At 47.8% G+C, this 26,944-nt stretch overlaps 1 protein-coding gene across 1 annotated transcript; it reads right to left on the reverse strand.

Annotated features, from left to right (window-relative positions):
* Positions 1-25,418, reverse strand: FBP1 (fructose-bisphosphatase 1). The gene is made up of 7 exons (XM_004777380.3): positions 25,089-25,418; positions 14,572-14,734; positions 11,800-11,892; positions 6,357-6,497; positions 3,061-3,198; positions 1,942-2,061; positions 1-325 (listed from the first exon to the last, which is right to left on the reverse strand). The coding sequence occupies exons 1-7, from the start codon at positions 25,256-25,258 to the stop codon at positions 134-136; spliced, it is 1,017 nt and encodes a 338-aa protein (XP_004777437.1). The 5' UTR covers positions 25,259-25,418; the 3' UTR covers positions 1-133.
* Positions 25,419-26,944: the final 1,526 nt, after the last annotated feature.

Genomic DNA, 26,944 nt, shown 5'->3' on the forward strand with positions numbered 1-26,944 from the left:
TTTGATAGTGAAAATATCCATGCTTTTTATTTCTGCTGTCTAGGGCTGTGGATGCAGTCAGAAAGGGGCAGCACTGTGCAAGACGAAAGGTCCAAGATAAATGGCAATTTTTTGTGCTGGCAAGGTCAGGTCTTCATTTGGCAGCATGCTTCTTATAGATCTCCAGGAACTCCTTCACGTCTTCAGGCGACCCCAAGATGACTGGCACCCTCTGGTGGATGTCAGTGGGAACAATGTCCAGTATAGCTTCCTTCCCAGTGGTAGCCAATCCTCCCGCCTTCTCCATGACGTAGGCCATTGGGTTACCTTCGTATAGCAGTCTCAACTGGGGGGAAAAAAAAAAGCCAAGAGCAACACACTCACACCAGCAATCACTACACAGAAAAGGGATGCATTCTGTAGCCAACTTGTACAGAGCTGGTCGGAGGAGTTTCCAAGGTAACCGATACACTCTCTTTCTGTCTTAGAGGTTCTAACAGTCCTCACCCTCACTCTGAAGGCTGCCTCTTAAAACCTAATGCTTAATTTAACCAGTTGGTTGAATTAAGCCATTTATCAAGCCATAGCCAACAATAGATTGTCTTATGCAAACGTGAGACAGACCACCTGGACTCAGGACTGAATGACATTTTGGCAGAACTAACGGTTCCCTTCTCTTTATAGCATGGAAACTGGACCTAATGAGTGACTGTGTGTTTTGGATGGAGCTTTGCCTATTCTAAAAGCATTAAACGTCCATGGTAGTGTCTGGCTGCAGACATCTGGAAAACAGATTGGCTCCTCCAAACAGTATAATATTGTTTGCAACCCTGTACACATTCCTTTTACAATTCTCTGAAGGCTTCAGGGTTGGGATTTAGTATGTTATCCATCTTGGCATTTACTTTAAATATTAACTTTTTTATTGTCTGCATTTTCATGCAGTCTGCCTACTGAGGAGACAGCTTCTCACAGGTGTTTCCTGGCCGTATTTGCATACAGGTGTCATGGCCAGATTTGCAAAATAGGGGGGGGAAAGGAGGAACCTCAGTAGGTGCATTAAACAATTTTTTGAGGCATTAAGTTAAGTGCTACAGAATAGGCTAATTACACAGGTTGAGAGGCCTGAGGTCGCAATGGCAAGAACAGTGGTTTAAGTAAATAAGGCGGCCTTCAATGACCTTCCAACGGCTACATACAGACACCTGAAGGTATCTGGAATATACACATTTTTATCTGTATCTTGAAGGGATTATTGTTCCTATTCCTTCTCTCACGTATTAAAAAAAATGAAATAAAAGACAATCTACTAAAGAAAGCAAAGGGACAGTATTTGGGAAGGAAAGACACTATAATGGAGAAGACTAAGTGGGCTGTCCCTTAGCCAGCGTACAAAAGCAGAGCCCCCATCCCCAGCCTCCGTCCCAGCCCCTACGGCTTCAGGACACCGTGGGCATTTCTCAGCTCAGTGCTGGTTAACAGCTCACCTGAAAGCTCTAGGTTTCCCCAGAGATTCTTTCCTTCCCTAGGTATCGTTTCCAAGCAGCCCATGTCAGCTCATTAGTTATTTCTATTTAATGCCTTTTGAAAGCTATCACAGGAAACCTCTATTTAGATACATACTTTATTTTCTGCCTTGGTAATGAAGCTGAACGGTTTCATTTCACACTGTGAATGGCATTCCTTTTGCCCAAGCCCCCCAGTGGAAGCATCCATCCTTACCATAACACTGTTATGTAGCTTTAGCGATGGAAGCGATCTCCCCCGACCATCTCCCACTGATTATCACCTGCCTTTAAGACAACCTTCAGTCTAGAAATGATGCCCCAGACATCCTCAGTATCGTACTACCGAGTTTAACAGCAATGTAACAGCTCATCTCTCTCTCTTTCCAAGTCAAATCCCCTATGCTGCAAAATGGAACCCACTGCTTCTCAACCACTGTTCAGGGTATCTGATTACCTTTCCATTGGGGCTCTTCTTGTTCGCGGGGTACAGAAAGATCCCTCCATAGACCAGGGTGCGGTGGACATCAGCCACCATGGAGCCCACGTACCTGGCACCGTAAGGGGCTGTGTTGTCCTGCAAGGGGAAGACCAGTAGTAATTAGGGGTGTGGAAGAAAGTGTTGTGTGTGTCCTCTCTGCTCATCCAGTTCAACGATCATTTAATGAGCACCTACAGGTACGTGTTTGGACCTGTGCCAGGAAATGTGATGAAATTCCTGAGCCCCACATGCAGACACAGCCAGCCTCTTACACATTTAACAAGGTCAAATTAACCTGCAGAAGCCTCCAGGAGGTGGCTGATTCTGACTACCGGGTGAGGACAGACATTACAAACCCTGCCAGCTGAGGACTCTGCCAAGCTAAGGAGCTGGGCCAGGGGGTGGAACCCTCTGAGCAAAGCCTGCAACCCACAGGCACCCGCTGTCTACCTGGGACCTGGGGCCTGGGGAGGAAGCCGGTGCACTGCAGGCCAAGGTAGGAGAGAAGCAAGCAGGAGAGCATGCCTCCGGCCAGCCCAGAGCCCCCGAATGTCATCCTAACAAGGGCTGGGCTTCCTCCTCATCACACAGTGGTTTTCAATGGCCTTGAGTAGTAGAACAATGAATCAGATGTTCCTACATAGAACCGGCTCTGTGAACAGCAATTTCCTCTCTTGTAACCTCTTCAGAAAGTACCAAGATGGACATGCTCAATCTTGAGACAGCTGCTAGAAATCCATTGGCCACGCCGGGGAAGGAACCTTAGTTCAAGAACTATGTTCTGTACCATCCAAAATCAGGGACCACAGAAATGGAAATGTTTTACTGCCATGAGCTCATTCATCTGCTGACCTTGTTATTCTGATTTTCTTCTGCCAGGAGAAAGTAGTAGAAGCTGAAACAGACCCTCTTGACTTTTGACATCCAAGAGCAGGAGTTCCAGTCCCCAGGACAAGGTGGGAACCTCACCATGGGGTCAGTGCACAGCGGACTCCAAGCTCTGGACATTCCTGCCACCTGCAGCCTCCAGGGTAAATCATGAACCAAGAGATTCCTACGTAACTTACCAGGGCCTTCCGCACAGCCCTCACTTACCAAGGGAAACTTCTTCCTCTGGACATACTCTGTGACAGCAGGATCGAATTCCCTGGCATAACCCTCATTGATGCTGTAGATGTTCCCTTTTTTCTTGATTTTCACATCTTTGTCCACCAAAATAAACTCTCCAATGGCCTGAAAGAAGGGAGGAGACAGAAGTGCTGAGCCAGGCCTGTGTGGGGGCGGGGCAGGCGCCCCCGAGGCTGCTTCTCCCGGCCCTGGGACACACTGTCCCTGGCCTGCCACTCCGTAACTGTGATCAGGCCCAGGGAAGAGGCAGAGGGCAAGAAAGGAAAACAGGAGGAGGAGAGAGGCTGCGCTGATGTTGTCAAGTGATCGAAACCTTTTGACTTCCCTTTCAAACGTGAAAGGAGAAGTAGGGAGGGCAGAAATACATGAACAGCAGCAAAACCTGAGGAAGGAATAAGCCTTGTGCCCACTCATGTGGAATTTAAGCAGCAAATGAGCAAAGGAAAAAAAGGGGACAAACCAAGAAACTCTCTTAATTACGGAGAACTGCTGGTGAGGATGGGGGAGGGGGAGGATGGGGGAGCGAAGGGCAAGGGACGGGGATTAGAGAGTGCACTCATCATGGTGAGAAAATAACAATGAAATAATAGAAAATAAACAGCTGTGCCCTCAAGGCGGGGAAGGGGGAGAAAAATGTGTGTGCAAAGCAACAAACAATTTTGCAAAAACAAAACAAAACAAACCAACTGCGGTGGGCACGGAGTCACACCAGCATTTCCCTTCTATGTGCTACCACAGGAAAGAATCCCGAGTGCGGACTCACAGCCTCTATTAACTCCATCCAGGTGCTCTTGCTCGGGATCTGCAAAACATCTCTCGGAACTCAGTCCTGCCACCAAGTTCCGGTGCCGAGCTGATGCCTTCAGGGCTGAGAGTCTTTAGAGGAGACTGGAATCTGGGGAGAGGGTTGGGAGAGAGCAACTCCTGTTGCTCTGGACTGAGGACGGTTTGGGGTTCCCATGTGCCCTTGAAGCTCGGCCCCAGTAGGGAGGGGGCTCCACCCTGCAAGCAAGAGTGAGAAGGAAGGAGGTGCCACACACCTCTCCTGAGCCATTTACCCCCATCGCAGGGAGTGCTTCCTGCAGGTTGGGACTATGATGGAGAAGGGGAGGGAGGGGGCAGACAGGAGCACGACAGGGAGGGTAGGAAGGCGGATGGAGAAGGAGGAGAGAAAGGACACTCGAATTAACAGCAGTCCTTGAAAGGCTTCACAGGAGTAATTTATTATTTTGGTTTTTTTTTTTTTGTATTTCCAACAATTCTGACTGCAGTTCTGTAGAAACGCTTTTTTTATAATCAGAAAACTAGGTATCTTTACAAAGTAGTGTCGAGAGCCAAACCATCGCACAATGGGCGCTGCAGGGGTCCCAGAACTGTGCTCCCCCCAGACGGCCCACCCTGGCACCCAGCCAGAGCATCCAAGATGTGAAGGAGCTGAGTCTCCTGCCCACGCAGACAAGAGCCTGAAAGCCTTCTGAGAGTTCAAGCCCGCTGGAGATGCACACAGAGCTGCAGGTTTCTTTGCAGCAGAAATTGAAAGAAAGCACTGAGGGGGTCCAAGGTTCGCCCCACAGACAGGGGCCAGGGGTGGGCTAATAAGCAGTGGCCCCAGCAGGGGACTATTAGAGCAGACTTTGCTGTTCTTCCAAAACACTGTGAAGCCATTACATCTCGGGACCGCTACAGCCCATTATGTACACAGAAACGAATGGACTCCCAGAGACACCAGTCTACGACCTGGAAAAGGTATCATTTCTTCTACACGGCTATAGACTCAAAGGGAATAGAGAAGTCACCAGAAGAATGCCTAGGGAAGTAGTAAATCTTCCGCAAACCAGTACATGTGCAGACTTCAGTGATTCCAGAAAGTGTACACTGGGCTCAGGGTGAACTTTGCTCTGGTGCTACACCACTGTGTTCCCCTGAGGTCGCCCCATTTGGAGGCTTAATCTAGTGTTGTTCCCCTACCCTTGTTTATTTATCAAACGCTGGTACTTCCAAGGAGCCAAAGTCCAGTTGTGCAAGAGTGCAGGGGGCCAAGGCAGCCTACGTCCTCATCGTTACGACCTGCCACATACGCAAAGCCTAGAGCTACCTGTCTCCTGCCAACTCCTGCTGTCGTCTGTCTCCTGCCAGCTGTGCGTACCCTGTGTTCAGTGTGTCCACAAAAAGCACGAAATAAGGTCTCATTACTGTCCTAGGAGGAAATGTCTAAAACTAAAATTGTTTATAAACCCAGTTCTTTTCCCTTTGGAGATTGAATCAAGTTCATGATGAACATGCCGACGTACTGAATTCTACGTTCAGTGGGAGGTTGACTTGGGCCAAACAGTCAAAGTGTTTCTGCACTTCATTGGCTCCACTGAAACCGTCATCTACCTGAGTAACTCCAATTAACAGACACAGAAGAAACTACCCACAAACTCCAGCTGTTAATGAAGATTGTTCATGGCACCCTGGGCTTCTCTCCACTAAGTAGCTTTTCTCTATCATGGGGAATGAGGATTTACCCTCATTTCCTTTACTTTCTCTTCATTGAGTTTTTCAAAGCCTCATCAAGTGTTCCCAAGGCATTCATGGAATACACACATGACAGCCACAGGATCTGGTAGCTCTGTCTGAACGAACAATGCAATCCACTCCCTCATCTGGGGCACCCATTCACCTCTGCAGAACAAGCTAGTCCTGGACTCAGTGGGTGGCATAGACACCATCTACAGGCCTCATCTGGTCCATAAATGCGTTTTAGCTGGCTAGCACTTATGTTTTACAAATCCAGAAATAATTTTTTTAATCCAGTGTTTCTCAAGCCATTGGAGCCCTTGGCTAGACTGGGCGCCCTATTACCCAATAGTTAACAACTGCTAGACCTCTCCGGGTTACCCCTGTCCCCACCATTGCATTGGGCCTTCCTTACCCCCAACCCCCACACCTCACTGATTTACATGGCCTGCTTGGACTCAATGGGCATTTCGGTCATTTTAATAATGTCTGTTTTAAAGAATTAATCATGGAACAAAGACTCCCTCTTGTGCTATGGAGTATTATTCTTCCACATTATTGTATTATTTCTCACCTCAGTCATCTTCTCATGACATACACATGGTTCCTCCATCTCCTTCAGCCCCTTGCCTACTCCATCTCTGGCCTTCTGTGGGTCTCATTTCCCACCTCTATGTACCACCCCCCACCCTTCCACACAAGTTAACAGACCCTTGCAAACAGTCACCAGCCGAACACCCAAACTCCCACAGGTCTCTCACCGGGTCCAGCATGAAGCAGTTGACGCCATTCACCATGGCCAGGACCAACATGGTGGCACTGCCGTACAGGGCATAGCCAGCAGCTACCAGGTTCCTGCCGGGCTGCAAAGCATCCTTCTCAGAAGGCTCATCAGTTGAACTCTGGGACAAAAAAGAACACAAAATGTTTTTTTGTTCTGTGTTCCATTTCTTTTTTCCAGTTCAGAGATTATCAAGGTGCCCTCTCCTAATGCTACAGGCCATCTTCCCAGATGGGGCCTTCCTCCACACATCAGTAATATCCTGATTGTATTTACCACAGCAGCCACATCCCGCTCCCTGCCCCCGTCCTCCCCCGCCCCCCGCCCCCCGCCCCTACCACAGATTTCCTGCATCTGGATCCTTCTTTCCAATCAGGGTCCTCCTCCAATTTTACTAATTTGATAATTCCTTCATTTCTCCATTATCACTTCCCAAAATAAAAAAATTTTTAAAAAGCACGCCTTCTTGCCAGCTCCCGCTAATTGAATCTTATTACAGGCATCAATGTCTTCCATCTGCCTACCCCATCTTTATTTAAGCATATTAACGCTGGGGCTAAAGGACTGCTCTCGTCTGGCCAGGAAATCCGTTTTATGAGCTCTCACCAGTGGTGGCACGTGCTACAGTGGGCACTCCCGCATCCAGCCATTCTCAGAAATGCAGGGACTTGGAATTTTCTCTCTGGTGTCAGTACAGGGTAGGGCAGTTGCTTTCCGGTTTTTTGGCAACACCCACCATAAAAAATACATGCACACCACAAATGAGTACCAATACACACACACACACAAACTATACAAACAGAATAAAGCAACGCTTACACATGGAACATAACACGCTCTGTCATCTTTCCTGCTTCAGTAAAAACACAGCCCAGTGGGTCATGTGACCATAGTTTGATACTAAGGAAGGGGACACTTTAAGAGGATGACTCCTAAGCAACGTTTACTTGATTGATTTGTCAAGCCTCAAAGCAAGCCCAAATACATCTTTCAGCTCAAATACTCTCTACTTGAACTTAACAGAAATGAAAATGGGCAACTTCTGCCAATTTCATTTATTCCTTTCCCCAACCAGAGATTCCAGTGGCCAAAATTACGTACGGAAATCTGTATCATAATCCTGGGGATGGAGGTCATCCCCAGCAAAAACATTTCTGGTAATTTCTTCTGCAACTTCTGAACACGTATCCTAGGAGTAGAGCCTATGTTTACTGAGCCTGACTTTGTGAGGAGGGGGGTGTTCCTGAGAATCTGCATTTTACTGTACCCCACCCTGACTCTAGCACTAAAGTTTTTAAATAAAGCAGAATACCAAGGACCTTTCTCTCCTTTCCTCCCTCATCCCCACTCCTGGGTTTAATAAATGGTTTTCACATAAGGTGGCTGGTTGGTTGGTTTAGGTCAAGTTATTTGATTTAGTTTGCATTCACAAACAGGGCACTGCCTCTGAATACAGACTACATGTAGTATCAAAAATGAGTTGTTACCCGAACTCCAAATTTTACCAATGCCCAGCCTGAAAAAAAAAAAAAAAAGAACCAGCTTCATTCAAAGCTGGTGACATACAGGATGACTCAGGCTTCCAACTAACTATCCCCTCCATCCCCAACTAGTTAACCCTGCCAGGGTGCTGAGCAATCAGACCAGCAATATGTAGACCAAGTTGACTAGGAGCCATTAAAGACTGGGAGCACCACTTCTCCACTAAGAAAATCCCCCAGGAGGTCCACCTCACCTAGAACCATCCATGCCTGCCTCTGTCAAAGAGGCCAAGAGTTAACAGGCTCTCCTGAAATGTTGTCATGTAGTCATCTTATCCTCTGACTTTTAAAAGAAATGGTACCATAGTCTAGGATCCACACACTCAAGAGAAAAACAATGCCATGGAATCATGGATGAGGCAGCAAATTCTTTCCTAGCCTGGTCTTACTAATCCATGAACTCCTTCCTTCAAACCCCAGCAGGGAAGGCCTTTGCTCTCAAGGATGCATCACATGCTCATGCAGAGGCTCATGGGATGACCAAGTCACATAAAGCCCTTGGCCAAAATTAGAAAGCTCCCAGATCCCGCCTTTCGCTGCCTTTTCCGGGCCACAACCCACTGGGGATTATTGGTTTGTCTTACTCCCCGCCACCTCCTCAAATGTCTACAAGTAGGCACCATGGATTCTGGAGACCTGAGGTGGTGGCAGTGAAGAGTATCTGGCAATGTGGGGACAGGCTGTCATTGTCACCAGATGGGTCTTTCCCCAGAGTAGTCAACCCTCCTTGGAAGGGCTCATAGAGCATTCTAGGTGTCCCCCATAACTCAGCCAATACTGTTCACCAATCATCATGCTATGCAATTAGCCTACAAAAAGATACATACAATGGGATAGGGCCCCTGCATTTATAATCAGCAGTGAAGATGGGTTGGTTTTTGCCTGGCCAGCATCCACTCTCTTCCCCACATATCAGCACATTCATCTCCTGAGATAATGCCTCCCTTGCCCTCAGCTCTCAGGTATGACCCTCTGGCCAACATTGCATGTCTCAGGCCATAGTGATTGGCTATGGCATGGCCACGTGACCTAAGCTAAGCCAATCCAATCAGCTCCACTGAGATGACACTCCTATTGGAATTGTGGGGAGAGAGGCTTGCATCTTCCACTGAACTCACTGAGAGCTGGGTGTGAGCCTGGACCTGCTCCACCTCAAGGGAGGAACGTAGTGAACAGGAAGGGTCTCCTGATGGTGTGGTCTGAGTCCCTGAATGCAGTAGCACCTGAAGCACATCTATCCACTGAGCTTCCTAGTTACAAAAACCAGTAATTTTCAGGGCAGTATTTCTCATTTTCAGTTCTTCCCCTTTCCAGATAAGGAAATAAGAGGCAGAGTTACTTTGCCCAAGGTCCCATAGAACTGTGTCAGGGTCAAGAAACAACATTCCATATGGTTATTAATTAATAACTCTTTCAGTTAAAGGACTTGGATTCTGAAACTGCTGAAGCACTTTTGGCCTAAACTAAACTGTGTCTACTTGTGGGGACTGGATATATTTAAAGGATGCTGTAAATCAGAGTATGTCCAGTATAGGCTGACCACACTAGGGAGAGATCTGGAATCTCATACTGACATATGTTTATCTTAAAAAAGATTTTTTTTAAAGGGAGGGAGGACAGGGCAGGAAAGCCAATTCCAAACACTTAAAAAAAGAACAAACACACACAAGACCTTATTTTCAGATGCTCTGAAAGGCCAATGTGCATTAGGGAGATATGGTTGATTCAAGATGTGAACGAACACTCTATGATGTTCACTCAACCTCAGGAGAATTCTCCCCGCTTCTTGGTGTCTCCACAGCAGAACTACCTGGGACACTGGACCATGTGCCTTTTGAGACACCTTTGGAACCTGTTTCCAGGCATCACGAGGGCAAGGCCTGATCACTGCGCCACATTCAGTTACCAATACTGTTGCCCACAGAGATGACCTCTAGCCTAGAACCAGTGCCGCAGAAAGCGTGGAATGTGTCCTCTGAAGCATCAGACCGAACAATCGTTTATACCCCGTAAGCCCTCAAAATGGTTTCAAACAACCAGTAACGTTTAAAAACTGCGATGGCAAAAATGTGGGGGTCATACTCTAAGTCTTTCAGAGAGCCACTTTAGGTTTCTTAAGATAGCACGAAGGCTTGAGTTCTAGCATTTGTTAACTCGAGCTTCTATTGCAACCTGGTTTGATTTTCTTTTTTTAGCTGCCAGCTAGTTTTCTGGTCCAGATCCAGGCCTTTATTGAGGGGGCTGAGGGGTAGAGACGGGGGCCAGCCAACATCAGCAGCCCCGTAGTTTTGGTTAAGTCATTAACAAGGAAGGAGGCTTCCCTCACAGAAGCATTTTGCTAGAAACCTCTCCTGCACTACTATGGATCTGATACTTCGTAAGGAAAATTACCTCCCTCCATGTCTGTTAACACGAATGGTATGTTTCATGGTCTGACCTGGAAAATAAGTGGAGTTGTTCCCTTTGCCTTTTTGTTTCGAGCCCTAGAACCTTCTATGACTCCAACTGTCTTGATGTGGATCTGCCTCTCGGCCAAGACAAAAAAGCAAAATGCACTCTAGCGAGGGAAGAGCAGCATCCCGTGGTGGACCATGGGTCTGGAAGGAGATTCCGTGCCACACTGGACAACAGATCACTCTGGAAAAGGAAGGTAGAACTGCGATCTCAAGCTGTGGCCTCCGTCTGAAGAAGACGGCTGGAGGAAACGCACAGGCCCGCTGAACGAAGCTGCCTCATACACGGAGATGAGGAAACGGGGTCCGGCTCAACCTCATCTGGGAGGTTTTATTTCTAAAATACACAAGGGCTGAAGCCGGGATGTCGGACTTTAGATTTGAATGTTTACGATGGGCCCATGGGCATTCATTCTGTTTCTCACTTGTCTGTGTACCTGAGTTGTTCCGAACACATGCACACGCACGTGGGTGCACAAGGAAAGGGCAGGCAGGAGGCGAGGCGCTCACACACGAGAAATACCCGGAGCCGGAGTCCCGTCCCCATACTGCACCACCGCGCAGCAAGCTCTCCACAAAGGGACAGACAGTAAAACCTTCAAGGCTTTGCCACCACCATTCCATCACAGCTACTTTACCTGGCACAGCACAGCTCAAAATCAGCCAAGGGCAGTATGTAAACGAATGAGCTGATCATAAACCAATAAAACTTTATTTGTGGACAGTGAAAATTAAGTTTTATATGAATGTCATGCGTCATAAAACATTCGTCTTTAGACTTTTTTTCAGCCATTTCAAAATAAAAGGGGGTATTTTCTGCTCCCAGGCCATACAAACCAGGCAAGAAGCTGGATTTGGCCCCAAGGAGTCTTGGTTTCCAGACCCGATTCAGAGGATTTAAAGGACAATTTTGACAATCTCTTGTTAATAGTCGTAATTCGCAGTTTAATAATAATTCGCAGATCTATACTTTACTCTCTTAAGAAAAAGCAACAGAGTTAAAAAGGTGAAATATCAGGCGCCTGGGTGGCTCAGTGGGTTAAAGCCTCTGCTTTCGGCTCAGGTCATGATCCCAGAAGTCTTGGGATTCATCCCCGTATCAGGCTCTCTCTGCTCAGCAGGGAGCCTGCTTCCCCGTCTCTCTCTGCCTGACCTTGACCTCTCTGCCTACTTGTGATCTGTCAAATAAATAAATAAAATCTTAAAAACAAAGAAAGGTGAAATACCTCTCTTCCCACCCATGTTTTACTTTATTTTCTTTTAAACCACTTAACGGATCATCAAGCAAGCTGAGAAAGTCAGAACCTAAGATACAAACCTATGTCAAGCCTCAGAGTTTCATGACATACATTCTGCCTACTCCACCAAGAGTGAATGTCAGCCTTAACTTTTTATCTCAAACCAGGGCTTGATTATTACTACATTTCACCTTTTTGTAGATGCCAAAAATTGTTCCGATGGACGCAAGGCAGTCGATATTGGAAGATCCATCAAGGGGATCAAAACAGACCACATATTTACCCTGAGCAAAGAAAAAGGAAACACAACTTTACAAGGTAGAACTTTTCAAATTGTAACAAAACAATGTATATACAAAGATGATAGGGGCACCTGGGTGGCTCAGTGGGTTAAGCCGCTGCCTTCAGCTCAGGTCATGATCTCAGGGTCCTGGGATTGAGTCCCGCATCAGGCTCTCTGCTCGGCAGGGAGCCTGCTTCCTCCTCTCTCTCTCTCATTGCCTGCCTCTCTGCCTACTTGTGATCTCTCTCTGTCAAATAAATAAATAAAATCTTTAAAAAAAAAAAAAGATGATAAAACAAGGGAATCTAGGAGAAAGTCCAAGAAATAGTCTGATTTATACTCTGTAACGGAAGGTATGAGGTGGCATACAGAACATGAACAGTTTATCTATCCCAAAGGATCACTAGGCAGAGAAACATAACAGAATAGCAGATACAAATGAAGATGATGAAATACAGAAAAGTCAGAATTTCCTACACTGTTGATATAGATGAATCATGATTTTGGTTTGAGTTTCCTGACAGCCAAAGGAAAAAAAGAAACAAGCCTGGTCACTAATTTCTCTTTATTCATAAGAGAAAGAAAGAAAAAAAAAACTTTGGCTGAAGCAAAGGTGATATTAAGGCTATTTAAAAGAACTTCTCTCATGCACGTCTTACAGATGCCATGAGGTTGCAGCAGTGCAGAGTTCCCAACAATAGCCCTACTGCAATTCCTAAATGGATCCCTGTGTCTTGGTGGGACTACCAAAATTTCATTCTTTGAACCAGATTTTCACATGCTGGAGCTGGTTCCTATAGTGCCCAAGAACTAATGTGCACATCTCTTCCCAAAATTCTGCCTTCAGGGGCACCTGGCTGGCTCAGTGGGTTAAAGCCTCTGCCTTTGGTTCAGGTCATGATCCCAGAGTCCCACATCCGGCTCTCTGCTCAGCAGGGAGCCTGTTTCCCTTCCTCTCTCTCTGCCTGCCTCTCTGCCTACTTGTGATCTCTGTCAAAAAAAAAAAAAACAAAAACAAAACAAAACAAAAAACTCTGCCTTCAGTGTGATGTCATGTTGGCAGCTTGAAATACTATGGTGCTCATTCACATGGTTAGTTGAAACTGTCAGTGCAGTTTTTTTTTTTTTTTTTTTTTTTTTTTGAGAGCACATGCACAGATTTGGATGGAAGGAGAGGCAAAGGGAGAGGGAGAGAATCTTAAGCAGGTTCCACACTCAGCACACAGTGAGATCAATCTCAAAATCTGGAGATCAGGACATAAGGGGTCCCCCCTTTTAACTGAGCCACACAGGCACCCCAGAGGATTTTATTGTTTTGGTTTGTTTTTGGTTTTGGGTTTTTTGTTTTTTGTTTTTGGAGAATTAACCAGTACACCACTGGGGATTTTCCATCTTCCAGATTAGCCACTTTAAGATGTGGTTTTTAGATCTTCTGCATCAAATTAAGAGGTTTCCCTGATTCCCTGACCTATAGCTGTTAACAAATCACCCTCCCCATACAGAGCAAACTGTCATCTGGAAAACAGAAATATGCCTATTATCAAGGCACATTATAGTCGGGAAGTTTCGGGTTAACTGATAGAAGATATTAAACAAAATTCAATCCACATGCCTAAAACTGCCAACTACCTTGAGAAACCCAGGAGAAAAACATGAACTTTAAATCATGAGGTGGTATTTTAGGAATGATGTAAAACAAGCTCATCAGATGTGGCTCCCTACCCCTCTTACAAAGGTCAAAACTGGGTTATCAGACAACCTCTTTAAATTCATCTTCCAACTGGTTTTTTTGGTTTTTTTTTTTTCCCTAATGCTACTCCTTCCTGTCCCCATTCATCTCGAACAGGGAAAGATGGTAACCCCATAGAACTGCACATCCCATCTCCAACATTTTTTTTTGTTTGTGATTGTTTTTCTTCAAAAGCTGACTATACTTTCACTTTTTCAACAATTTATTGTCAAGCCCATACAAGCAGCCACATACTGTGCTAGATGCTAGAATGCAGAAAGAATATAATCCGTACTTGTCTTTTTTTTTTATTTTATTTATTTATTTGACAGACAGAGATCACAAGTAGGCAGAGAGGCAGGCAGAGAGAGAGAGGGAAACAGGCTCCCTGCTGAGCAGAGAGCCCGATGTGGGACTCGATCCCAGGACCCTGAGATCATGACCTGAGCCGAAGGCAGCGGCTTAACCCACTGAGCCACCCAGGCACCCTAATCCGTACTTGTCTTCAAGAAGCAATCAAACTAATGGGATCCCAACAGACTGTAACGCATGAATCAGTGACGAACTGAAAGTTTAGATTAGCAGGAAAGGTGAATGGAAGGTTGACTATTTGGTGGGTAGAGATGAAGAAGAGGCAGTTAACAGAAGTCAGACTTTGAAGAATCTTGAACATGAACAGAAAAATTTATTAGGGTGGGGTGAGTATGAGTGTACGAGTCTAACTAATGCGTGAGTACACGGGAGGCGGGGGCGCGGGGCGATAATGCACTTAACTCTAGTGGTAGCGTGAACAGTCGAGGACAGATCTGAGATATAAGGTAGAATCTGTGAAATGGTAACTGATGGACATAGGCTGATTCCTAGGTCTGAGCCTGGCTGAGCTGAGTCATTTACAAAACTAGCATCATGATTACACTGAACCCCCCACCCCCAGCAGAAATTCAGACCCACCCTTTTCTCTGGCTCCACTATAATGGCGTGCTTATCTTCTTCTGACACAAGTACACAAGTGGCAAATGATGACTTTAACATGTTAACAACCAGGTCATTGGAAAGGACATCTAGCTTCTTCACTTGATCACCAGTCACGTTGGTTGAGCCAGCAATTCCATAGCTAGAGGGAAGAAAGTCACAAAAATGTAAGCCATGACCAACAGAATAGACACCATTGCACCTACAAACCCACTGAAAGCAGGTGTTTGGCAGGAAAACAGGAACGATGACGAGGGGTCTGGGAGACACCAAACAAGAATGGTCATCCCCCGATCGACTCCTAGTTGTAAGAGCAGTTATTCACCTGTCCAGTACCTGTCAAGTACCCAGCACACCTTTGTGGGTAAATCCACATTTCTCAACCTTATCTTTAATGGCCTCTGAAAAGACTTTTTGGCTTTTGTTCCCTAATCACACTCCTCCATGAAATTTTAGTTTTACCACAAATACAGTGTCTATTTGCACTTCGTTAAAAAAGACGATTTCTTTTGCACCAACCCCCAAAACCAGTTTCTCCCCTGAATGCACAGGTTAGCCCAGAATCAATCAGCTGAGAGGTACAGCAAGCAAGGAAACTTCTGGATAGGGTAGCACCAGACATGTGAGCTAAGCCAAGAGATGCTATGATTTTATAGCTGGATAGTTCCTAAGAGACAATACAGACTGGCCCCACCACCTCATTCTATAGAGGAAAACAGGAGGCTCATCTGCAGATCTAATGGGCTTGCCCAAACCAGAGAAGCAGAGCAGAGGTGAGAAGCCCGCTGACTCCCAGGCCAGGCCTCCCTCACGGGCGTGCCACTGGCCCTGGCAGGAGTCCTTGGGCTGCCAGAGAGAAGACTCTGGAGTCTTGATTCTACTTTCAAGGTATCCATATATCAACTTTAATCCCCAGAACCGGAGTGGCTTGGGCAAACAAAATGCAGCCTAGTTTGTGAAAATGGAGAAGATACAGGTTGTCCTAGCTGGGCTTGAACGGCAGTGCAAAGAGGGTGAAGCTTTAAAGAAAGGAAGCACAGGCCAAGAGGAGAGACTGGATGTGGGAAGGGAAGGTAGGAGATGAAGACCCCGCCCGACAGCTAGCTGCGGGTGGCTGACAAGGGAGGTTCCAGAGGCCCTGGCTGAGGTGGCCGGGAGCACTTGCCTGCGAACTGGCGGTCCCAGCAGCCCCTGCTTCAGCTCCTGCCAACACATCTTCTCTTCACAGACAGAACTCGCTGGTCTCTGGCTGAACGAAAACGCAGCCAGCACCAGAGACTGTCCCATCCCAAACACCTCGCCTGGCCTGACTGGCTCCAGAAGGTACATCCGGCGTCACAGCAAGCCCACCTCCGGTGTCGCTGTCACATCGTTCCCTAGCCCACCTGGAAACCGCATCTCCTGCACCCCACCCGCCCTCGGCCCACTGCTCCCCTTCCCACCCTGTCGCTCCTCGGTCCTGAGTAAATGACCAAGCCATCGGCCACACTTGCAGCTGTGGCCCAGTCCCCTTTTCATGTTATCTTTTTCTCACTCAACTGTAAGGCCGATGCTGGTGGACAGGCAAATTCTAGGTGGGGAGAGAGAGCTTGGCAAGGTCACCAACCCAAACAAATCTCCCTTGCTGACCCCACAGGCCCTAACTGTCACTCCTTAGCCTGAGATGTCTTCGCTGAAGTCACACTACTAATGCAGGCGGGCAGACAGGCTGAGCTTTCTGACAGGGACCTGTCTCAGACCTCACCACTGCCAGCTGCTTGTCCTTTGTCTCCTCTGGCACGTGTGCCCACGGAGGCAAGGATACTTTGTGCTGTGCTAGAGCATTCCATGAAGCGACCCATGCAAGCAGTCAGCACAGCCTTTGGCACTACCAGGGGAGGGGAAACGTCCACCACCTCGTCTGTTCTCTCAAGGGAGCCCTTATTAGGATGCTGCACCTGCTGCGGGAGGGGACGGTGGGTCTCGGGAGACCCCTAAGCTTCATCCCCCATCATGTCAGCATGGCTGGTTCATCTTTCATTCCCATGAGGAAGACAGAGGCTATGTGTTCTTCCACTGTGTCCCAGGACATAGAGCCCTCAAGAAATTACTCATAGCATGATTGAATGCCATTCACTGAGGAAAGCAAAACCCTGAGTTCAGAGGAATGAATGAATATAGAAGCAACTGACTTTAAAGTCATTCCACACCTTGGAGGAGCTGGGAGAAGCTACTGGCATGGTCCCCAGAGGGGCAGGCTTATGGAGGCAGCTCCACAGAGGCCAGGCCGGGGAGGCTGGGGCAGAGGGACAGGGCACCAGAGTCAGGCATGGGAAAGGCCTATTTCACACTTCCGCCCACGTCCACCTGCTCATGTTAAGTGCCTCATCCAACAAGATGGGCAAAGAGGAGTCAGGCCACAGTGCCTTTTCTCAAAGGCATCCTAGAGGCCTGTGTTGAGCGTTCCTTCATTTCCCAGTATCTATCACCCTCCAGAACTGTTCTCAGGGCTGGGCTTGCAGTGCAGAGCAAGACAGATGAGACCCCTGCCCTCCCAGAGCTGGATCCTGGTGAGCAGACAAACCAGGATGTGCTGCAGAACGGTGGAGACCACCAGCCAGGTTCCTCACCGCTGCTCCAGGGTCCTGAGCTCCTGTTCTGGGTCACAGAGGGCGGCATCCTGTGTGCCATCGAGGTCAAGTGCACGATTTAACACACTGCAGATGAACACTCTGGGGACCTCGCTATACCTAGCACCAAAACAGCCACTTTTCCCTGCCCAGCTGCTACGGATCTCCAGCCACTTCAAGTCCCCTGCAAGGCCAGGCAGTTACCTCTCGCTCCTCCTCCTGACCCCACAGAAGATCCCTCCTCTGTTCTAACCAAAAGGACCCTTTCCCAACTATCCTCCAGTAGCTTGTGAAGCATTTAAAAAAAGGGGGGGGGGCGCCTGCGTGGCTCAGTGAGTTAAGCCTCTGCCTTCAGCTCAGGTCATGATCTCAGGGTCCTAGAATCGAGACCCGCATCAGGCTCTCTGCTCAGCAAGAAGCCTGCTTCCCCCTCTCTCGGCCTGTCTCTCTGCCTACTTATGATCTCTGTCAAATGAATAACTAAAACCTTGAAAAAAAACAAAAAACAAAAAACACCACAAGAGAGAATATTCTGGGCCCTCAAACTCAAAATTCAGGCACTTTGTAACTTTCCTGGGACATCTGGTGGGAGGCTTTCCCTGGTGAGACCCGGTGGTAAAAAAAAAAGTCTTCATGGCACAGGAAAGGGATGCCAGGTAGAATCAGGGTTCAGGAGCAAGAGTTCCCAGATGCCATGTCCTTCTAATTACAACCAAGTATATTCTTTGCATTTTGTCTTGGAACAAGAAGTCAGCCATGACTGGTGTCTGTCCTCTGTGTTACTTGCTTAAGGATGAGGAGCCAGACAAGGCCATGCTCAGTCAGGCTTCTCCAACACGCCCCAGGAGGGGCCGTCAGAAGAGCTGCACGGCACCCCTGAGGAACAAGCTCAGTGAAAAGCTGGAAGCCAGTAAGTCTCCAGCAACTCTGACAAGAGGAGAAAAACCTCCAGTAACACCCTCCAGGAACTAATTAGCTGAAGAGCACATGGAGTTTTTGTTTTCTCCCCAAGTTCTCAAAAACCCCCTTGAAACAAATTTCTTCATTCTCAAGTCTGCGAAGGATAAATGACAAGGGCCCTCGCTATGTATTCTGATGGCCACGAGGGGAGAGCAGCTGTCACCTGCCGACAGAACTGGTCGCAGATACGCCCTCGACTTCCAGGCAGGCAGCCCACACTTGTGCCCACACCTGTGCCCGCCCACTTGAACTAGGACTTGCAAGACAGATCAACTGGAATCCCGAAAATGGAATTCTAGGCAGACTCCAGGATGGCCCAGCAGAGGTCAGAAGCCTGGCCTGGTTCAGAAGCAACTTCTGTGCCAGCTGCTGTGCCACCAACAACCCTTTCACACGCCACCAGGTTCTTTCTCAGATCGGTTCCCAGTGTCTGTTCCCTGGGGTGTGAATCAGGCAGCAATGGGAGGCTGCAGGGCTGTGGGGAAACCATCACACCACTCTGTCCAAAAAGCCTTCCAGAGGCCAACCCTTCCTTATGGTCAGTGGGGAAAAAAAAAACACGCCAAAGGGTGAAGGAAATGGGTTGACTCAAGCAAGTTGTAAACTTTCAAGCTTCCTCCTCCACGCCACCCAGGAGGTGTCCTGATCTCACAGGGACAGACATTCCTTTGCTAACTTGATCAGCTGAATCAAGTGACTCGATTTACCAAGGAAGCTTTTCCTAAGTTCAAGTTATCCCAGAAGGAAAGGGAATATTATTGGCTTTACTCCAGAGGCTGGGGCACTCTGTAATGAAGTTCAAATCCTAGCTCTGTCACATGCTAAGTCAGCCTTGAAAAGCCACTTATCATCTCTGACCCTTGGTTCATCCGTAAAATGGGAATTAAGTTAACTGTATCTACTTCGTAGTATATGGGGAGGCAGGGCTTAGAACAGAGCCTGGCATATATAGGCCAGTGAGCAAAAAATGTAATCATCCCACTCCCAATTCAATTTTCCTTGGCAATAATACAACCATGCTGAGAAGCAAGGCGGGTCCTAGCAAGGACAGACAGCTTGGTCCAGTCTGCCTTTCCCTCTTACTGATTCTGTATCAAGGTGTCTCAACTACCTGGTTCTTTCTGCTTCCAAATCTTTAAGGATGAGAGGTTAGTCACTGATGCCACCGAACAGCAGCCCTGTTGTCCCCAACAGAGCCCCACAGGCATCCACTAAGTAAACTTTGGCTGATACAGGGGAGAGAGAAACCACGACCTCTAGACCAGTTTGACAGGAAACTTCTGGAAGTCACCCAGAGCAGAACCGTGTCACAGGTAACTTCACAAAGAAAAGTACTTGAAGTTTACTTTTGAGCCTAGTCCTACTGAGGTGGTCTTTCATTTGAAATGCCTAAACATTTCACTTCGTTTTTATTCAAATTAGTTGGCCGGGCAGTCCCAGCAGTTCAAGGGTGGGAAGCATTCCTGTGAGGGTTTGAGCCCTTTTGCATGTTCCTTTTCATGCCCCTTTCTGAAGGCTGGGAGCAAAAATCAATTTGAAGACCTGCTACCACAGTATCTCTTCTTCCCCTTGTATTTCATAAACCTCACCAAAAATCTGAAAAAGCTACATTGCTTTAATTCATACACAATAGGGAACTCCTAAATGAATAAAAAGCATAGGTTCAATTTGGCCAGTGTTTTAAAAGCCTTAGAAATCTGGATAAAATTATTGGCATTGTTTCAAATTTGCACATTATTTCTATGATAGATGAGCCATCAAGTTTGCAATTTCATTTATCAGGGGAAGAAAGTTGCCTTGAGCAACATTTCCAAAGACTCAACCAGGGTTGGAGGCAGGCGGGGCTCCTCCCAGGCAGGGAAGAAAGCTCCCTTTGCATTTCCTCCCACCATCACCAAGGCCTCGTGAAGCAGCCACCAGGCAAACAGAAGAACCAGAGGTGGAGCTCACTCTCAGGACACCCAACTGAAGAGAAAGGAAGGTCGATTATTATGTAATCTTTATCACAAATGTCGAGGGTAGCAAGACCTGTTATTGATTCCGAGGTAAATACCCAACCGTTCACCCAGACAGAAATATCCAAGGGTCGGAGCAGAAATTCCTTGAGGAAGAGATGCCAACCAGAGCAGTTTTCCAAGGTCACAAGCCCCAACCTCTGCTGGTGCCCTGGGGCAGCCTGTGCTCCTGGCATGGAGAGGAAATTACAAGTCACTCTTTGGCAATATAGGGAAGATAATTCAAGATTATATATAAAATATCTGATGACGTTCCAGGAGTTTAATGTCAAACTCGGCAAATTTGGAAATAAACACATGACCCGATCTGCTAATACCAAAATTAAAACTGAAGTGATTATTCCCTTCCATCAAACCACTAGGAGCACCCCATACATAAAAGCAACTCTTCTGGACACATACAGGAGGAGGTTTCCTGTAATTAATCTGATGGTGCAACATTGTTTTTATATGGAACATTTCATGCCAGAAAATTAGGCCTGGAGATGTACAGGGCTGTATGGGGCAACTACTAAGGATTAAAAAGCAAACAAAAATGTATCAATTTACAAAAATATAATCATAATCTTCACCCTAGGAAAACGATGACCCTATGGACACCTGTTTAATGAACTCACCCAACTCTGAGGTTGAAAACAAACAGTGGTCTCCATCTCACAAGTGAGGGAACACTGAGGTTCAGAGCTTGGACATCCATTGCCAAAATCCTCACAGAATTCAATGGCAGAGCCAGAACTCTGAGCCAAGCTCCATGACTCCCCAAAATGTGCTCTGAAAACCCTGTGTGTACCTGTTCTGCAAAATCCGGTCCAGATTTTTTCTTCTCTTCCTCTCCTGCCTCAGGGCAAAGGTACCAAAAGCCTGTGGCCCAATCTTGAGGCAGGGCTTCATGGCCTAATTCCCCCAACTGCAGGCTGGACGTGGTACCTCGGACTGGGCAGAGCTCCAGCAACCCCTCAAGTTCACTGTTTCCATAATGTCGGGATCTTGTCATCCATGACCAGCCTCTAAAACCAGCTTCGGCTTTGGAATTGTTTTTGGTTTTGGTGTTGCTTCGTGTTTTAATGGTGTCCTTGCCCTCTCAGTCCACACTCAAGATGTCCCCCAGGCTCTCTTTACCTTAGGCTCTCGCCTCCAATTCTCACCCCTCCACCCTGAATGGGTTCACCCTGTTTCAGCTTTGTCTCCCAATTCTGTACTTCAGCCATATCCTCCCCAGATTAGTCACTAATCATACCAACGACCTCCTCAGAAACTTGTACTCTGCCCCCATGCATGCCCCCCAAAATATATTCACCCCAGCCACTGGAAGCTCCCCAATGCACCCACAATTTCACACACACACACACACACACGGACTCTAGGCTTGAGTCCAACCAAATAAGCACATTTTCCAGGAATGTTTTCCCACCCACCACTTTCCCTTGCACAACTTGCCCAGCTCAAAACACTCTCCAGCCACCAGGCCTTAGGACAGTTGCCCACTGCCAGTGCTTATCACAATGCCCCACAATCCTTTGCATCCATGCACACTGCATTTTTGGAACCTCTGTGAAAGCACCTTTCAAGATCTTTATTGGGTTTTATAACAAATTCCATCCTGGTCTAACAGCATAAGCTGTTCTCATCTCCATTCTAGAATTTTGTACATTGCAGGTGCTCAACACGTTTTGCTGAAGTAAAAAGAACCAGTCAATTCTTCAAGCAGTGATTTGGTGACATGTACATAGGAAAAGCCTAAGCCATTGGAGAACCACGTTCTCCCCTAAATGAGTGAAGACAAAAGATATGAGCAACAACTTCATTTGAACCATGAATTCATCAGATCCACTTAACAAGCCACACTGTCGTTCTCCTCAGAGAACAAAATGCTGGTCGCCCATTGTAGGCATCTGCATCCCTTCCCTCTGGGAGTGGGTAGAGGGGAACCAGAAACAAAGAAATAATAAGGCTTCAAGAACAGGTTTTCTAGAAGTCAATTGCTCCTTGAGGTTTAATTCTTAATTTGCCTCAAAAATAAAATAGGTGACGGGGTGCCTGGGTGGCTCAGTGGGTTAAAGCCTCTGCCTTCGGCTCCGGTCATGATCTCAGGGTCCTGGGATTGAGCCCCACATCGGGCTCTCTGCTCAGCCGGGAGCCTTCCTCCTCCTCTCTGCCTGCCTCTCTGCCTACTTGTGATCTTTAACTGTCAAATAAATAAATAAAATCTTTTTAAAAAAATAAAATAAAGTAAAATAAAATAGGTGAGATTTAGAGTTTAGATGAATTTAAGTGACTTCTGAAAAATACGTTGTAGTGTAGAGTCCCCAGCCTGGGCAACAGGCCCACTCACCTCATCTCCCCTGCACTCAGGGTCCTAGGCTGTACAAAGGAGGGCTGGACAGGGTGACTTCTCAGTCTTTCAGCTTAAACTCTAGGATTCTATGCCTGTATTAACAAAAAACTGGCTACAATATCAACTGTTGGTTGACAGAGAGGGAGCAAGAAAGAGCAAGAAAGCGAGAGGATACTCCAGGCTCTGCTCTCGAACTGCTGATGCTGTGTCCCTGGTTAAGACTTCATGGCTGAGCTCCCTAAGCAGGTCCCTGTGAGCTTCCTGCAAACCTGCAACCTCCTTTTGCCGTCTGGATACGTGGCCTTCCAGTGCAAGCCTTCAGGTGTAGTAGCCAAGTCACTTGCAGGCACACTGGCCTATTTCAGTAACGAATGTGATCTGCAGGCCTGGCTTGAGATCTTGCCTAACTGCTATCTGCCCAACTGACTACACATCATACAAAGATAGCTGAATTTCCCACAGGAGTATGGAAGGGTCCAGATTCTGGTCCATACCCTGTCACTACCTACACAACCAAGCATCGAGCCCTGTTTCATAGGTACATTACTGGAAACAAAGATCCGCGACAGCCAAACCTAGAGAAGAGTTGAATAGATCATGTAGCCCTACAGAACCCTTACAAGAAGGAAGTGGATTTAAGTCCCAACACTGAAATGTTCACAATTTCAATGCTGTTATGTTACTGAATGATGACAGCGAAATGCAAATATATTACATGCAATGCCGTTTGTTTGTTATTTACATGTAGGCCTATGTAATAACATACCCATATATAAGTTTAGATGGAGAACGAAGTACTAGATGGGAAAATGGCCAACAAATTAAAAGTTGGTACCCCAGCGAACAGAAATGAGGGGGTGCTTTCCCTTTTTCCTTTGTGTTCCTTTGAGTGGTTGGCACTTTCGCCAAGGACTGCAACTTTCTAAGTTAACAGCAGCACCAGTATTTTTTTAAAAACCTGGTATTTACAACTATCTAGCCTAAAAACATCCATTTTCTTTAGCCAAAATTAGCCCTCTTTGTCCAGATTCCCCTACACAAGATCCTCAATATCTAAAGTCACTTAAAAGGTGGGGAAGTGGGCTATCTGGGTGGCTCAGTCTTAAGCATCTGCCTTTACTTTGGATCATGGTCCCAGGGTCCTGGGATTGGGCTCCCTGCTCAGTGAAGTCTACTTCTCCCTCTCCCACTTCCCCCTGCTTGTGTTCCCTCTCTCACTGTGTCTTTGTCAAGATCGATCGATCTTTTCCAAAAGCAAAAAAAAAAAAGAAAAGGAAAAATGTTGGGAAGATACAGATCTTGTATGTTTGAGTCCTTTGGGGATGGTGAAAGATACGGACAATTTTTAAATAGAAGAAATGCCAAGCGCTCTATTAACAAAGCTCCCTGATTCTCAAAGGCACGGAAATCAATGAAACACCTATAATACTTTTCAATTAAATCTGAACTCAGATTTTAACCCAGTGCACTTCCTAGTGCTCAATCTCCATAGAAATGTATTACTAAGAAGGGCTCTAGACGAAATAGTAACGGAGCCACCACCTTCCTAACATACTCGTCCCAATCCCAGCAGGGCCTGTCTGTGCTTGACATCTGTAAATAAATATCATCAACACTCCTTTAAGGGTCAGCTCCACCAACCCACAGTGTGGGGCTGAAGCAGAACAGCTTTCCAGAAAAGCAATCTAGATTGCTAGATTGCTAGATCTCCAGATCAGCTGAGCATCACACACTTTTCCGTAGTGTTCAAGAGCAGGAACATTAGGAAGCTGTGTGGGCAGTCGAACTCCTCTAGCTTCAACTAAAGCGAAGATCAGTCTAAGTGTTAAAATACATGTGCACATCAAAGTGAACCAAAATGTATGATGTTACCTACAAAAAGCCTCGTTAAGATGCCCACTGAATCCCCATGTCCCACAACTCCTTTACTACTCACAACGTGATCTGCAAACCTACCACAGAAGGTGGAATTCTTCATAGAAATGCAGAATCCCAGGCCCCACCCCAGACCTACCGCAGCCCTTTGCACATCAACACTGCTGTTCCTGAGCGCTCTGGGCGTGCGGGCTTCCTCCCAGCTTGACTTAGGTTTCCTTTGCTCCTAACAGAGCTTGTTTAGGGTCGAGGTACTAAATAACAAACCTGACTTGGAAGCCCAATTCCAGAGAGTGAAGTTGGTCAAGGCAGATAAAGGGAAAGGAAGCACCGCTGCAGGCACTTTTGGGGGTGGTGGGTGGGGGGTTCACCAGTCGGAAAACAGGTGCAAAGGCAGCTTGCTCAGCCCAGGAGCGAGGACTGCATTATGGAGGCAGGTATCAACCGTGAGCCAGGTGCCCCCCACTCCCACCTCCGGCCCCGTCCCCGGCCGTGAGAGCACTCCCAAACTCAAGGGCGGGGGAACCACAACTTGGGTGCAATTGGGGGAAACTTTGTCAGAGAAGCCACCAAAAGAGAGTAAGTTAGATTCCCATTGGACAGGCTGGCTGACAGGGCCAGGAGACCACACATCAGACTCCCAAGGCAAATCCCCAACTAGACAGACAAGACGTGGTCCAATGGCCTGGAGGCCTGACTCACAGGTGCGCAATGCCCGCCTTGCGCACGGCCGTGGAAATGGCTTTGACCGCCGTGCAGAGCGAGTTGAGCAGCTGGGTCATCTCGCCCGTGCCGCGGGCCTTCCTGCCCTCCTCCATGACGAAGCGGGTCAGGGTGACGATATTCGTGTCGAAAGCCGCCTGGTCCGTCATGCTGAGGCCGGGCTGCGGCGCGCTGGGCGGCAGGTGCGGGATACAGATGCGGGACACAGGTGGTAGCGCCTGAACACAGGCGGCGGCGGCGGGACGCAGCGGGAAAACAGAAAGACGGCGACCAACCTCCCGACGGTTCACAGCTCACCGGCCAAGGCCAGGTTCCTCCGCCCTCCCGGGGAGCTTATAGGCGAAGGTCGCCGCCCACCCCCACCCTCCGGAACACCTCCGCGCCGGGGCCTCCCCCCTGCTGTCCGAGTGCGGCTCCGCCCACGCCGATCCCCGCCGCAGGCATTGCCCCCGGCCGCCCCTTCGCCGCCCCTTCGCCCCCACCTCGCCGCTTCCTGCTCTGCGCTCTGGCCCTGCCACGCCTCGGCGCCGGCTGCCCGCGGCCCCCAGCTCGGCGGACTGGTGCTCAGGGTCACCTGCAAGACCTCGTTCAGTGCCCACCGGGACCCCGCCTCGGAGGGCCGGCCCTCACCCCTGCCACGAGTTGTAAGACCGAAGTTCGGCAGGTTACCGCAGGTTTCCCCGCGGCGCGGGGTGCTGGGGAGGCCCGCGCTCCAGCCAGCCCCGGGGTCTCAGAGCTCGCGCTTCTAGCGGCCGACCAGAGTCCCCACGGCCTACCCCTAAGCCCCGTCGCCGCCTCCCCCTGCTCTCTGCTCCCTGCTCCCCGCCAACCCGCGTGGCCTGCCACCGGGCTCTTCTTATCAACCTCGGGAGAAGTGGCTTCCCTCTGCCTCACTGGTCTGATGGCCCGTAGCTGGAGTTTCATTCAGGCCTCGTCCTTTCAGGATTCCTAGAAATTCAGAACTATTGGAGACCACGGTTTTCTGTATCTGTGTTTGGCAAAAAAAAAAAGAAAAGAAAAAAAGAAAAAAGAAAGAAAGAAAGAAAAGAAAAGAAAAAAAAGAAAAAGTCGCAGAGACCGGGAACTGTCCCCAGAATGCCACATTGAGACCCGAGACTCGTAGACCCCATCCTGATCTCTTCACAGTCACTACACCGTTGTCTTAAGCTGGTGCATACAATGATTCGTGGAACCACATTTATTGAAGACCTACTATGTGCCAGGCACTGTCCTCTGCTGCACTAGGGACAGAGCCTGAACAAAACAGATAAAATGGCCTTTGGGGCTCTGGGTGGCTCAGTCCTTGGGTGGACTGCCTTCAGCAGGTCATGATCCCAGCATCCTGGGATCAAGCCCCACATAGGACTGACTCCGTGCTCAGCAGAAGCCTGCTTCTCCCTCTCCCACTCCCCCTGCTTGTGTTCCCTCTGTTGCTGTCTCTCTGTCAAGTAAATAAAATCTTAAAACACACACACACACACACAACTCCTGCCTTCTTTGACCTTACATTTTAAGGTCAAAGACCTTAAAACCAAGCGCAGATTTGTATGTTAGATGGGCTGTAAGAGCTGTAGAGGAAAATGAAATAGGAAGTGGGGACAGGGAACATTGGGGCGAGGGGTTAAAAACTAGAATAGTGAAGGAAACCCTCACTGAGGACAAAAGTCTCCGAAGCAAAATATTTCCTTAAATATAACATCTGAAATGTAATGACGGCTACTGTGGCCTAGAAACCAGTAACAGTAGCTCCAGTCAAGAGTTTGCCCTTTCATGTGTCAGACATGTAGCGCCTAAGGATCTCAGACGAGCTAGGACCCTGAATGCTGCCTCCTCCA

The sequence above is a fragment of the Mustela putorius genome, unplaced genomic scaffold, assembly GCF_011764305.1.
Source record: "Mustela putorius furo isolate JIRA1106 unplaced genomic scaffold, ASM1176430v1.1 tig00000876_pilon_pilon_pilon, whole genome shotgun sequence".
Lineage (NCBI taxonomy): Eukaryota > Metazoa > Chordata > Mammalia > Carnivora > Mustelidae > Mustela > Mustela putorius.

Excerpts from the sequence above, each read along its gene's own strand:
- FBP1 (XM_004777380.3), bottom strand. The coding sequence starts at position 25,258 with ATGACGGACCAGGCGGCTTTCGACACGAATATCGTCACCCTGACCCGC. Across the intron at positions 6,498-11,799 it reads TTTTTGGCATCTACAAAAAG|AGTTCAACTGATGAGCCTTC; the intron begins GTGAAATGTAGT and ends TTTTTGTCCCAG. Across the intron at positions 2,062-3,060 it reads AGAGGAAGAAGTTTCCCTTG|GACAACACAGCCCCTTACGG; the intron begins GTAAGTGAGGGC and ends TTCCCCTTGCAG.